This window comes from Genypterus blacodes, unplaced genomic scaffold (genome assembly GCF_046128005.1).
Source record: "Genypterus blacodes isolate CSIRO-AG114 ecotype Tasmania unplaced genomic scaffold, CSIRO-AGI_Gbla_v1 ptg000072l_1, whole genome shotgun sequence".
In the NCBI taxonomy this organism is placed as follows: Eukaryota; Metazoa; Chordata; class Actinopteri; order Ophidiiformes; family Ophidiidae; genus Genypterus; species Genypterus blacodes.
In genome coordinates, this window is record NW_027466882.1 from 1,843,972 (window position 1) to 1,858,381 (window position 14,410).

The 14,410-nt window shown below is 42.1% G+C and overlaps 1 protein-coding gene and 1 long non-coding RNA gene across 2 annotated transcripts in view; both read left to right on the top strand.

Annotated features, from left to right (window-relative positions):
- LOC143005706 (uncharacterized) overlaps positions 1–14,410 on the top strand; it is a 40,968-nt gene that overhangs the window by 9,752 nt on the left and 16,806 nt on the right. The window lies entirely within an intron of this gene.
- On the top strand, positions 11,161–13,261 carry LOC143005809 (E3 ubiquitin-protein ligase TRIM35-like). The gene has a single exon (XM_076157196.1). The coding sequence runs from the start codon at positions 11,317–11,319 to the stop codon at positions 12,748–12,750; it is 1,434 nt and encodes a 477-aa protein (XP_076013311.1). The 5' UTR covers positions 11,161–11,316; the 3' UTR covers positions 12,751–13,261.

Sequence of the window (14,410 nt, forward strand, 5' to 3'; positions counted from 1 at the left end):
CTGTCTTCACTTTATGTTCGTTAAGATATGTAGCAATGCGTTCGGGCAATATGTTTTTGAATTGTTCCAACAGCATTAAATCACAGAAGCTATCAAATTCATCAACACTGTCTGCAGTGAGCCAACGATTAAAAACATTTGTGAGCTCTCTGGCTAACTCAGAGTGGGTTTGCCTTTCGAAATTTCCTCAAGTTGCGAAAAACTTTGCCTATATGCTTCTGGAACAAGTTTATAACACTTCAGCACAGCCTCTTTTACTTTTTCATAACTTCTCCTGTCTTGAAACGACAAAGCCACAAATGCTTCTTGTGCACGGCCAATTAGAACAGTCTGCAAAAGCAGAGTTTTATTCTCACTACAATTTTGATCTGCAGCAACATCTTCAAATAAAGAAAAGAAAACATCGGGATCACACTCATTGAACTTTGGAAGGAACTTTATCATACTCCCCAAGCCTGAATGCTGAGCGGCCCCGGCACTGCCACTGCCTCTACCATCAGCTTCTAACCTAAGCCTGGTGCGCTCAAGCTCTCGAGCTTGCTCATGCTCGATACGTTTAAGTTCCATTTGAAGGAGTCGATGTTTCTCTTTCATGAGCCTCATGCCCCAACCCCCATTTCTTATGTTCCCTCTCTTGTTCCAGTTGATCCATTTGCAAAAGTTGTTTTTGTTCATCAAACGTTAATGCACTCATGTTCAACAATGGTTCTCTTGACGCTGTCCACGGCGCTGGTGGCGTACGTTCTACAGGTGTACCCCCCGTCAATACCTGCTTCTCCTTTAAACGCTCACAAATAAACTCCACTAACTGTTCTTTATTAGATCTCTTTGAAATTGTCCACTCAATCAAATAATGATATGCCACAAGTATCAACTGTTCTTTTGTCAACGCTACCAATAAGCTCTCCGTTGGAGCAGCCAAAAAGTCATTGTAGCCGCAAAGCGAAATACAGTTCAGTAGCGGAACAGACCAACCAGAGCCTTCCCCCTAAACAATTTACCCACCACTACTATAACCCATCTTCGCACTGAGTCCGAGGACCAGGATGATTCCATCATTCACTCACCAAACGCTGCTGGAGTCCGTACCGTCCTGACAGAAACCAATGCGGCCGGTTCTCCACAGCGGTGCCCTGGCCCAGAAACAGTGTCACAGCAGCCTATAACCCAGCGCGGAGACACTCTAGAATGGGGATGACAAAGCTCTAAATGATTGATCGCTCCGTAGAAGAAAAGCATTCACCCTTCACAAGAACAAAACCAAACAAACCAAAAATTGTTACCAAATTAAATGCTCCCTTATTTTCCTCAAAACAAAGCTTGACCAAAGGATAATCAGCTCTGATCTCCCCAAAAGAAACAATCGGCGATCAGAAGCCGGTAGGCCCAAACTACGGCCACCACGACTTCATTCACAAAAAATTTGCCAATCACGTGACTACACACCGCACTCAGCAGTTTAGTGGGAACCAGAGTAAACCTACCAAATTACCACCAAATTCAGGGTTACAATCACGGCTGGACGAGCCCCCGTTATGTCACGACCACTTGGCTCAAGTGGAGCTGACATAAAGCAGAGAGACCGGGCTGATTGTGAAAGTATAGCAAACCTATTTATTAAAGTAACCACAAACAAAGGTAATCAATAATGAGAAGCCAAACCAAAAGTGCAGTGCATATCAGCAGGTGTAGTGCAGAGCAAAGGAGGTCAAAATGAGGAGCAAAGCTGCAGCCAGCCTTTCAGCGTCCGGCCAGAGCCGCAATGAGAGAGGGCGAGCCAACGGGGAGGCCATCTTTTATCTCCCACTCAATCCGCCCAGTCATCAGCCTGGCACGGCCCATAGCGACAGCTCCCCTAGTGGCGGGGAGGAGGAACAACAGATCATAATAACAAGCCAGGCAAGCCAGGTAGAGGGGCACACCCAGCACGGCAAAGCCGGGCGTGACAAAACACAGAGTGAGAGCGACCAACCAGCCATCTGCTGAATCCAACACAAGCACAAACCTCACTGTGGTTTGAGTTCATGTTTAGTTTATGTTTTGTCCTTTGGCCTCTATGTTGAGGTCAGAGTTTGACGCTCGTATATCTAAAGCTAAAAGCAAATAAGATCAGAGGAGATTCATGTGGTTTATCTGGTGATCAGAGACCCTTGGAGTCTAAAGTGCAGGATGATAAAAGCTAATTACATGAGCTGCCACCATGAGCGAGACTGATCGTCTAATAAAGTCTGATGGTGTTTCTTATTCTGAGCCTCCTGACTTTCACTCACACATTCATGCATTTTACTCTTGTATGCTGAAAACATCAGATGCCAAATTTGGTTCAAGCAGAAATCTTCCACTTCCTGTTCATTTGTGAGTCTTCATCTCTCACAGTGATGAAGTCACCAGACAGAGACCTGAGGTCTGCAGTGTTTGGGACCAGAAGTAAACAGCTGAAATCAATCCTGTCCACCCTGTCCCACAGCCTACAGGACAGATCGTCCACGTGTTTTATTGGCTGCATTTGTAATGATTAATGATTAACTTGTGAAAGAGGAGGTGAGAATGAGAGTAGATTCATGCATTGTTGAACAGAGGATAGACGCCATTACAGGGAGTGAGATCTGCACTGAGAAACATCATCTGGTGGATTAAAAGAAGAAGATTTAGGGAACTTTGATTCAGTGAGTGGATATTCAACAATAATTTGGGCGAAGAGAAAATGGCAGAGAAAATTTTACTTGAACGTTGCCTGAGCTGTCATGTGTGTACAGAGACGTTCAGAGATCCTGTGACTCTGGGCTGCGACCACAGCTTCTGTTCCAGCTGCCTGAAACTATTCTGGAAACAAGCTCAAAACAAAAGCTGTCCGTTTTGTGAAAGGAAATCATCAAAAGATACAGTTGTGTACTTTACTTTGAAGGAACTTGCTGACTCCATTGTTGGGAAACTGAAGTTTGGACTATCTGAGACACAGAAAGAAGAGAAAGAGGAGGAAGAGGAGCTGGTGTGTAGGAAACATAAAGAAAAGCCTCAATTGTTTTGTAAGGACGAGCAGAGAGCTTTTTGTTCTGTCTGTGATTTTCCTCACCATCAAAGTCACAATGTGGTTCCTATAGAACAAGCAGTCAGTGAGCTGAAGGACCAACTGGAATCTGACTTAGAGTCTCTGCAGGACAAGAAGAAGAAATACAAAGAAGCTAAAGAAACATACAATGAAATGTTTCAACACTCCAAGAAGCAGCTGATGTCCACAGAGAAGCAGATCAGAGCCCAGTTCAACAAGCTCCAGCAGCTCCTGAAAGAGGAAGAGGAGTCCAGACTGGCAGCTCTGAGGGAGGAAGAGGAGCAGAAGGGGAAGACTATGGCTAGAGAGATGAAGATGATTGAGGAGAAGCTCTCCTCTCTCTCAGACAGTATCTGTGCTGTTGAAGAAGAGCTGCAGCAACACAACGTATCCTTCCTCAGCAGTTACAAAGCCACTCAGAGCAGAACCAGATCCCAGTGCTCACTGTCAGATCCACAGCTGCTCTCAGGAGCCCTGATAGATGTGGCCAAACACCTGGGCAACCTGTCCTTCAGAGTCTGGGACAAGATGATGGACAACATCACCTTCACTCCTGTCATTCTGGACCCAAACACTGCAAACGGATGGCTCTATCTGTCTGATGACCTGATCAGTGTGAGATATGGAGACACAGACCAACAGCTTCCTGATAATCCAGAGAGAAACACTCAATATGCCGATGTTCTGGGCTCTGACGGCTTCAGCTCAGGGAAACACAGCTGGGAGGTAGAGGTGGGAGACCATCCTCACTGGACTGTTGGTTTGGCTAAAGAGTCAGCTGACAGGAAGGGGGAGAAGGATGGTACACCACAATATGGATTCTGGTGTTTGTTTCGTCAAAGTGGAAAATGCACTGATGGACTTGGTGGGAAGGTGAGAGTGAAGAAGAGTCTCCAGAGGATCAGAGTCCAGCTGGACTATGACAGGGGGGAGGTGTCCTTCTACAACCCTGAAGACGCAACTCACATCTACACTTACAGAGACACTTTCACTGACAAACTGTTTCCATATTTCGGTGTTGGAGAAGCTGCTGATGCAAAGAGCAAAGAGCTCAAAATCTGTCAGGCTGAGATTTCTCTGTGATTTTCTGTTTTGGTGGTGGAGTTAGACTTTTCATTATTCACTGTAGGAGAACTGAGATAAATGAAGTTTTATGACTTTGATCAACTTTATTCATGGGTTAAGTATGTTTAAACATGAATGTCACGTTATAAACTAAGATTATGTTTAAGGAAAATGATTTTAAACTAATGACTAAGGACTGTTGAACACAGGATCAAATTATTTCAACATTGATTTTGTTTTTCGTGTCTTATTTGTAGGTTTCAATCTGTGATCATTTGAGATTTAATCCAGAGAGAAACACTAAATATGTTGTGTTTTGCTGTCCAGGATGAAGATGTTGTGATGTAATCAGCTGTTTTCTGTTAACAGTGTGTGTGTGATGAGGCTCACTCATGTTAGCTTGTGTTTCTCCATCCTGCAGCATTTAGAAAGGTTGAACGTCTGCTTGTTTCTCTGATGGAGGTTTATGATCCAGAGAAACATGAAGCACAAAGTCATGTGGAGGGTTGAGAGAAATACATTTGTCACCACTGTCACTGTTGAAATGTTTCATGGAAGTGAAATCATTTGATCTGTGCACAAATATTAAATCATCTCTTTCATCATCTCTTTTCTGTGTGTATCCATAGTTACACAGTGCAACATGTTGTGCGAACGTATCTGCTGTAAACACACAGAGACGTTGACTTTCTATTGAAAGTGTCATTTTATTGATAACACCTTAACACATTTTGTGTAAGTAGCAGAAACACGTGTAGCACGGAAGAGAACAGAGCAATAATCTGCAGAATCAGAGAACTAGAGGATGAATATGATCATACAGACCAAAGGGAGACAAAGGGGAAGAAGAGAGAGACACAGCAGAGAAACCAGAGAATCAGGCTGGAAACAGAGCGACGAGGAGGAAGAGTGAAAGACGACGAGGGGAGCAGTCTCAGTGTTTCTAGTGCAGCTTAGTGAGAGTGTGCAGGAAGAAGATGGCCCAGGTTCAGAGTGACCACAGTCACTGCAGCTCATCTCAGTGAAGCTTCATGTGACTGAAGGCAGCAGAGCCTCACTGAGCTCAGGATGACAACAACAACACAATATTGGCTATAAAAGATGAAAAGTGGAGAGATGAAGATCATTTCATTTAAACTGCAGGAGGGTTTCAATTCATTTGCATCCAGATTGAATGTCCTTATAAATGTAAACGTTGTGTTTCCTGCTTGTTCAGTACATAAGATCATCTGGAGCAAGAAGAGCTCAGACTTTGCTTCCATTGATAGAAAATAGAAAAACTATCATTGAAAACACAAATAAGCTTCTGTTTATGAACCAGAGTCCTTTAAAGGAAACTTAAACATTATGTGTTTAACCTCTTTACTGCAGATGATATGATTTACTTTCAATCTGATTCTGACTTATATTTGTAAATTATTGATTTGACTGATAAGATTTTCAGAACTCTCTTTATATTCAATGCAAACACTGATAAATTAGAAATGCTATTCTAAAATGAATTATATTCAGCTCAATGCCTTTGCATAATGGTCTGGTAGATTTGTCTGTCTAATACAGGGGTGTCAAACTCAAATACTCCGTGGGCCAAAATAAAAAACTGGGCCTCAGTCGTGGGCCAGACTCCATATCTCTTGAAGAGTTGTTTTCCCTTCTCTCCGGGTATATAATGATTAACTTTTTCCTGTGGAAACATACTTAAGTTCAGCTTAAACATTAAGTCTGGAAAAAACACAGCTTAATATTATAAACACATGAGGAATCGATTTTCAAATAAGAGTAGCATTCGTTTCTTATTTTGATCTAAAAATAAAATTATTATTATGCCTCTCCATCTGTAACCTTTCAAGTTAATTTTCAATGGAAACGTTTTTTTCACATAACAGAACAACCCAAATAAAATTTCCCTCAATGAAAATCCAACAATTTAACTATTCTAGGTCAGGGAAGACAAAAGTGCAGAAAGAAATGCTCAGTTTGCTAAACTCTGATTTACTCTAATGCACACAGATCTATGCTGTCGAACATAGAGAGCATGTGAGCAGCTTGGGGACGGAGTTGGGGAATTGTGTCGGGGATGAAACGAGGAAACGGAGTCATACTTTGACTTGAGCGTGTCACTACAGTGGAGTTCAATCAGCTCCATTTGGAGGTTGGTTGATGCGCGATCCCCGTTAAATGCAAACGGATTATGAAGCACTCCAAACTACATTTCTGGGCTTCAAAGTCGGCAAATCGCCGCGTAAACTCGGCGCTGAGTACGTAGAGTTTTTCAGCAAACTGTGCACTTGACAACACGGAGGTAGAGATCTGCTCTTTCATGGTTTGGCGGCACGGAAACTGGCCGGAGTTTCCTTGCAGCGTCCTACACTCCCACAGGCACAATTTAGTTTGAAGAGCTCTCACTTCAGCGTACGTGTCTGTGATGACACGGCCCCGCCCCTGAAGCTGCAGGTTGAGCACGTCGAGGTGGCTCGTGATGTCAGAGAGAACGCACTCGCAGAGCATTCTGGGATGTGTAGTATTAGCGATGCATGCGCTATATACCAGAGGGCCAGCTCTAATAGACGTTTGACATGATCTCGCGGGCCAAATATAACTGCACTGCGAGATTTGTGCCAGATTTGGCCCGCGGGCCTGAGTTTGACACCCCAGTCTACATTTGAATAGTAGACTGATGTTATTAGACTCTAATAACATCAGTCTGCTATTCAAATGTTGCTCTGATTGGTGCTTTACTCTGTGTGATTGCGCCCCCTGCTGGAGCTCCTTCCCTCCCTGCAGCGCCTTCATTCCTGTCAGGTGGATCAGAGTTCAACAAGTTCTCCTCCAACTCTCTCAGTGACGTTGAAGAAGCTGCTGCTCTGCACTGACAACATGGAGCCGTGTAGTAAAGCATGCTAAATAATCATCATCACATTACATTACATTATATTACCACCCTTCGCAGAGGGGGGAGCACTTGAGGGTTCGGTGCCTACCTCAGGGGCACCTCGGCAGGGACTCGAACCGGCAACCCTCCGTTCTTAAGCGGAAGCTCTACCCACTCGACTACTGCCTCCCTCACATCACCTCATAGTCATCCTCTAATCACTGTCATCTTCATTATATCATCTAACCCTAACCAAAGTGGAAAGGTGTGGTATACCAGCATTCAGTAGAAAGGGAAAAACAAAAAGGAAAACACCAAAAACAAGTCGTCATGTTGATGCAGAGAAAATGCAGCTATGATGGTATAGTTAGTTGCAGTTGTGTAATACTGTGTACGCCCTCGTTTTAAATATGTGGCTCTTATTAAAGTGATGTTGAAGGCTAGTAAACACACTAATGAAGAACAGAAAAACAACACCTTTGCATCGTACATGCTGCTATTTCTTCCTTTTTGGGTGTGGAGGGACATTTAACACCAACAAAGCTGGATCATTCAAGTATAAAGTGATCGATGTCCCACTCAGGCAGTGATGATGACCTGAGTGGATCAAATCAATGGAGAAGATGAGCCAAAGGGAAAGTCCAAAACATTATAAATGTCAAGTTGATGAAGAAAATCAGCAGGGAACCAAAAATGATAATTCAAACAATGTTGGTCTGTGTTTCAGGTCACACATGCAGGATACAGATTGGGTGCACTCTCCTTTCAAACACACTGGTGGTGTTTTACATGGAGCAGTGTCCCAACCACAGACATTACATGAGCTGTACAATAGCAAAACCACAAAGAAAGAAAAGCAACAAAGAATTATTCACCACAATAAATAGATAAATACAGAATCCAAATAAATATGAACCTGAGGACGAATCAACAAATCAACCAACCGCCCAGTCTCATCCATCTTGGTCTGACCAATCAGGGCAAGACGACTGTGAAGGCAGCCAATGGTGAGAAATGAAAGCGGAATTGAAATATCAGTTTTCAGTTTTATGAAGTCCTTGAGTTCATTCCCAACGACCCGGGCACAAGCACGTTACTGTGTATCACACAAAGTGTAACACAGGTCACAGAGCATGACAGTCCAAACACAAATCATGACAAATCACATCAAATCATGAAAACAGATCAGTCCTGGGATGAAGGCAGAGGACTGATGTGTCCTCTGAAATAAAGCCTTCTGTTCCCAACCTTCCCCTCTAACATGACACATGCCTACCAAACTCAGAGCATGGATGTACTCTCACACACAAACACACACACACATAAGTATGCACACACCCACTGCACCATGTGAGGAGGGACTGTCCTTAAGTGAGGAACCAGATGACAAAGCAAACAGTCTCTTTCTGCTCTTTCAGACAAGCTCAAACATTTTGTTGCAGCTTTCTGTCAATTAAAAGAAAATCATAATGAAATTAGATTTTGAAATTATTTAAATGATTAGATTTAGGAATGTCTGATGTTTCCATTTCCATACATGCAATTTGTTGCGATTCCATTCTTCTAGATTTCACTTGAATCACACCACAGTTTGAGAACCTCTGTTCTAAGACAATTGTACTGCAGTGCCGAGCAGTAAAATTAGATCAACTTATCTTCATAAATAAAAGACCAATGTATCATGTTTCAGCTTTTCAGTGATAATGAAGAAAACTTAAACGTTCAGAAACAATGAGTTGGAAACAGGAAAGTCAGCAGGTGGAACAGGACTTCTGTGTCATGTTCAAGGGACGCCTCAACAGTAGGACCTGTTCTGTTAGTCATTTTCAATGGAAGACAAACACACTGATTTACAAACATACTGATATCCAACAGTTGTCTAGCAACAGCAGGAGCAGCCAACAGCCCCACCCAGGAGAAACAGGTTCCTTCAGTTCTACAAAGTCATTCTTTTTGAATAAGCAAAGCACAAACACACACACAAGCACTCACTCTCTAGAAAAAAAACGCTTCTGTTCCTGAATTGAAGTGCATTTTGATACAAAATGTGAGTGTTGAGTGTTGGATATCGACATTTTGTAAATGTTTACACAAAAGACGCTTATTCAGCTGGTTTGGGTGGAGAATCAGCCATGTGGATAAATGTTATGAATAATGTAAAACAGGAGTAGCTCTCCGACACTTTTATTTTGTCAAAGTAGCTCTCCGAGGCAAAAAGGTTGGAGACCCCTGCTCTACACTCACAACTCACATCCATGAAACACACCCCTTCCAAAGAAAAAAGAAATGTTGACCATGAGTTTGGGTGCAGTAAAAGATAACAGACATGAAGCAAATTACAAAAACTGCCAATATAATTTTCCACTTAATAACCACACTAAAACACAGCCACTGTTAATATTGGGACAAAATCATGCTTCCTTAAAAAGATAGAGGAAAACTTAAAAAAATATTCAACTCTAGGTACCACTGGCATCAGATTTGAATTATATAAATGACATCATATAATAATAACATTAATATAGTGACGATAATAATAGATATGACATCAAACTTTACATACTGTATTTCCAGTGCACTGTTATTGTCACCCAGGTGTGGACAGAGAAAGAAAAAAAACTTGAGGGGAAGGGAGGTGGGAAGTACAACAGGAAGAAGGAATCACACTGAGGAGTGCTGAAAGCAAATTCAGAAGTTCCAATAAAATCTTGTAACGCAGACTTGAAAAGCAACATATATGGAATGAAAAAAAGTTTGAAGCATGTGCTGTAGATTTCCAGCAAACATTGCAGCTGAGCTTTGACGGTTTAGAGTGAAAGTTATAAGATGAGCATTGTGTATGTATTCAACCAACAGCAAGAAAAGGCAAAAGTCCAGCAAACAACCTTCAAATAAGCAACATCAGCTGTGCTAACCGCTGCCGTCATCTTGTTGTGGGAAACTAACAAGCAAACAATTTCCAGGTAAACCTTTTTGAAACCATAATTGACATTTCTAATTTGAAGAGGTTTGGTTTCTTTCTAAAGGTATAGGCTCATATTGACAAACTATGACAAACTACAATAAAAACATTCATATGTTAGAGTTGCATTTATTTATGCCACATGTATATTTATCTATCAGGGCCAGTGTTATGTCTGTGTGTGAATGTGCTAAGCTTGGTTTAGTCCACACAGGTAAACTCATGATAGCTGTGCAACTGAGCCAAGCTGGAGAGGATTGTTAAGTACACATTTTTTGCAGAGTTCCCACGGTGATTCACCCATTTTGGAGCTCAGAACATGAGGTTTGAACTTTTCCGTGGGACGAACATCCAACTTATGAACCGATCTCATTTAGGCCTATATTACACACAATGGTTCATACTGATGAACGCCACACTTCAAAACATTGCGTGCCTAGATGCGTCTATGACTGATTTTGTCATAAATTACAGAATTTGATACTTCTTGCAATCCGTCTGAATTAGACAATGGAAAGAACGTTTATAAAAGTCTAAATGCAGCTGATGGAACACCAGTGTAGTTAGTGACACACTCACGTCAAAGTGAGGCTCTGTGGCTGCACAGCTCCACAATGTGATATGTTTAACACATTTTGAGAGTCTAAATCATCTCAATTCTGGAATGAGATAATGAAAGCCCCAGACTAGAGACATGAACACATACTGACACACGGCCCAACTGTGTGAACAAGCGTTCCATTGTGTTGACTCTGTATTCAATAACAGTGTTTGTGAACTAATATATTACAAAATGAGAGTGAAACTAAACCACCACACAACCCTTTGACACCTTTACATGAAACACTGCATCATGAGCCGTCATCTCTCTTTATAAACCCACAAAGTTCAAAGAAAAACAACTTCCGTTTAGTTCAATCAAATTACTCTACAGTTAGTATTCTCAGTGGCTCGGATGTTGTTTGTGTTTGTTGTCTGTGATCTCAGCTCCTTTAATAAGCAGAGAAGACAGTATGTTTACATCAAATCTTACATAGTACAGCTTTAAATTCAGTTTAGTCCCTTACATCACAGTACAGTGATCCGTGATTTTCACCGGGAAGTGCGCGATAGAAGACATTTACAGGGTAAAATCTGAAAGTTGTGCTGTCACCACCATCTGCTGGTCACATTGTGATATTGCATAACTTCAGAATAAGAGACCAGAGAAAGTGAAAGTGTATTTGTTGTCGCTGAACAGAGCCGAGACGCCATTACAGGGAGTGAGAGCTCACAAGACATTTGTGTTGTAGGACTTCAAAAAAAACGTCGGGACAACTTCAATTTGGTGAGTTTTGCAGTAAATAGACAATCTGGATACCAGAGAAAATGGCAGAGAAAATTGCTCTTTTTGAAAGTTACCTGAGCTGTCATGTGTGTACAGAGACGTTCAGAGATCCTGTGACTCTGGGCTGCAACCACAGCTTCTGTTCCAGCTGCCTGGAACTATTCTGGAAACAAGCTCAAAACAAAAGCTGTCCGATTTGTAAAAGGAAATCATCAAAAGATAATCTCGAAGTGAACTTTACTTTGAAGGAACTTGCTGACTCCTTTGTTGGGAAACTGAAGTTAAGACCATCTGAGACTCAGAAAGAAGAGAAAGAGGAGGAAGAGGAGCTGGTGTGTAGGAAACATAAAAAAAAGCCTCAATTGTTTTGTAAGGACGAGCAGAGAGCTTTGTGTTCTGTCTGTGATTTTCCTCACCATCAAAGTCACAATGTGGTTCCTATAGAACAAGCAGTCAGTAAGCTGAAGGACCAACTGAAATCTGACTTAGAGTCTCTGCAGGACAAGAAGAAGAAATACAAAGAAGCTAAAGAAACATACAATAAAATGTTTCAACACTCCAAGAAGCAGCTGATGTCCACAGAGAAGCAGATCAGAGCCAAGTTCAACAAGCTCCAGCAGCTCCTGAAAGAGGAAGAGGAGTCCAGACTGGCAGCTCTGAGGGAGGAAGAAGAGCAGAAGGGGAAGGCTATGGCCATAGAGATGAAGATGATTGACGGTACGCTCTCCTCTCTCTCAGACAGTATCTGTGCTGTTGAAGAAGAGCTGCAGAAACACAACGTGTCCTTCCTCAGCAGTTACAAAGCCACTCAGAGCAGAACCAGATCCCAGTGCTCACTGTCAGATCCACAGCTGCTCTCAGGAGCCCTGATAGATGTGGCCAAACACCTGGGCAACCTGTCCTTCAGAGTCTGGGACAAGATGAAGGACAACATCACCTTCACTCCTGTCATTCTGGACCCAAACACTGCAAACAGATGGCTCTATCTGTCTGATGACCTGATCAGTGTGAGAAAGGGAGACACACACCAACAGCTTCCTGATAATCCAGAGAGACACACTTACTATGTCAAAGTTCTGGGCTCTGAGGGCTTCAGCTCAGGGAAACACAGCTGGGAGGTGGAGGTGGGAGACCTTCCTGCCTGGAATGTGGGTTTGGCTGAAGAGTCAGCTGACAGGAAGGGGGAGGGGGATTTTACAATAAAATCTGGACTCTGGTGTTTGGTGCTTAATAATGGAAAATACACTGATGGACTTGGTGGGACAGTGAGAGTGAAGAAGAGTCTCCAGAGGATCAGAGTCCAGCTGGACTATGACAGGGGGAAGGTGTCCTTCTACAACCCTGAAGACGCAACTCACATCTACACTTACAGAGACACTTTCACTGAGAAACTGTTTCCACATTTCGCTGTTGGAAAAGCTGCTGATGCAAAGAGCAAAGAGCTCAAAATCTGTCAGGCTGAGATTTCTCTGTGATTTTCTGTTTTGGTGGTGGAGTTAGACTTTTCATTATTCACTGTAGGAGAACTGAGATGAATGAAGTTTTATGACTTTGATCAACTTTATTCATGGGTTAAGTTTGTTTAAACATGAATGTCACGTTCTAAACTGATTTATGTTAAAGGAAAATGATTTTCAACTAATTAAGGATCAAATTATTTCAACATTGATTTTGTTTTCGTGTCTTATTTGTATGTTTCAATCTGTGATCCTTTGAGATTTAATCCAGAGAGAAACACTAAATATGTTGTGTTTTACTGTCCAGGATGAAGATGTTGTGATGTAATCAGCTGTTTCCTGTTTACAGTGTGTGTGTGTGTGATGAGGTTGAGGTTCTCTCATGTTAGCTTGTGTTTCTCCATCCTGCAGCATTTAGAAAGGTTGAACGTCTGCTTGTTTCTCTGATGGAGGTTTATGATCCAGAGAAACATGAAGCACAAAGTCATGTGGAGGGTTGAGAGAAATACATTTGTCACCACTGTCACTGTTGAAATGTTTCATGGAAGAGAAATCATTTGATCTGTGCACAAATATTAAATCATCTCTTTCATCACCTCTTTTCTGTGTGTATCCATAGTTACACAGAGCAACATGTTGTGCGAACGTATCTGCTGTAAACACACAGAGACGTTGACTTTCTATTGAAACTCAACGTCATTTTATAGATAACACCTTAACACATTTTGTGTAAGTAGCAGAAACACGTGTAGCACGGAAGAGAACAGAGCAATAATCTGCAGAATCAGAGAACTAGAGGATGAATATGATCATACAGACCAAAGGGAGACAAAGGGGAAGAAGAGAGAGACACAGCAGAGAAACCAGAGAATCAGGCTGGAAACAGGGCGACGAGGAGGAAGAGTGAAAGACGATGAAGAGGAGCAGACTCAGTGTTGTCAGTGCAGCTTAGTGAGAGTGTGGAGGAAGAAGATGGCCCAGGTTCAGAGTGACCACAGTCACTGCAGCTCATCTCAGTGAAGCTTCATGTGACTGAAGGCAGCAGAGCCTCACTGAGCTCAGGATGACAACAACAACACAATATTGGCTATAAAAGATGAAAAGTGGAGAGATGAAGATCATTTCATTTAAACTGCAGGAGGGTTTCAATTCATTTGCATCCAGATTGAATGTCCTTATAAATGGAAACGTTGTGTTTCCTGCTTGTTCAGTACATAAGATCATCTGGAGCAAGAAGAGCTCAGACTTTGCTTCCATTGATAGAAAATAGAGAAACTATCATTGAAAACACAAATAAGCTTCTGTTTATGAACCAGAGTCCTTTAAAGGAAACTTAAACATTATGTGTTTAACCTTTTTACTGCAGATGATATGATTATAATATGATTATTGATTTGAGTGATTAGATTTTTACTTTCCTACATTCAAAATGAACACGATTGTCTAAATATTGAACTTAATTCTGTATTATAACACTAAATTCCTCTTATTGTGCAGCTACATGAAAGCATCAGTCTGCCGTCCATCTGCTGCCCTGTTGGTGCTTTACTCTGTGTGATTGCGCCCCCTGCTGGAGCTCCTTCTCTCTCTGCGGCGCCTTCTTTCCTGTCAGCTGCTCTGGAGGTGTGCTGCTCTGCTCCTCAGTGTTGTTCTTTGCTTTGGCTGATTTGTGGAGGTT

Excerpts from the sequence above, each read along its gene's own strand:
- LOC143005809 (XM_076157196.1), top strand. The coding sequence starts at position 11,317 with ATGGCAGAGAAAATTGCTCTTTTTGAAAGTTACCTGAGCTGTCATGTG.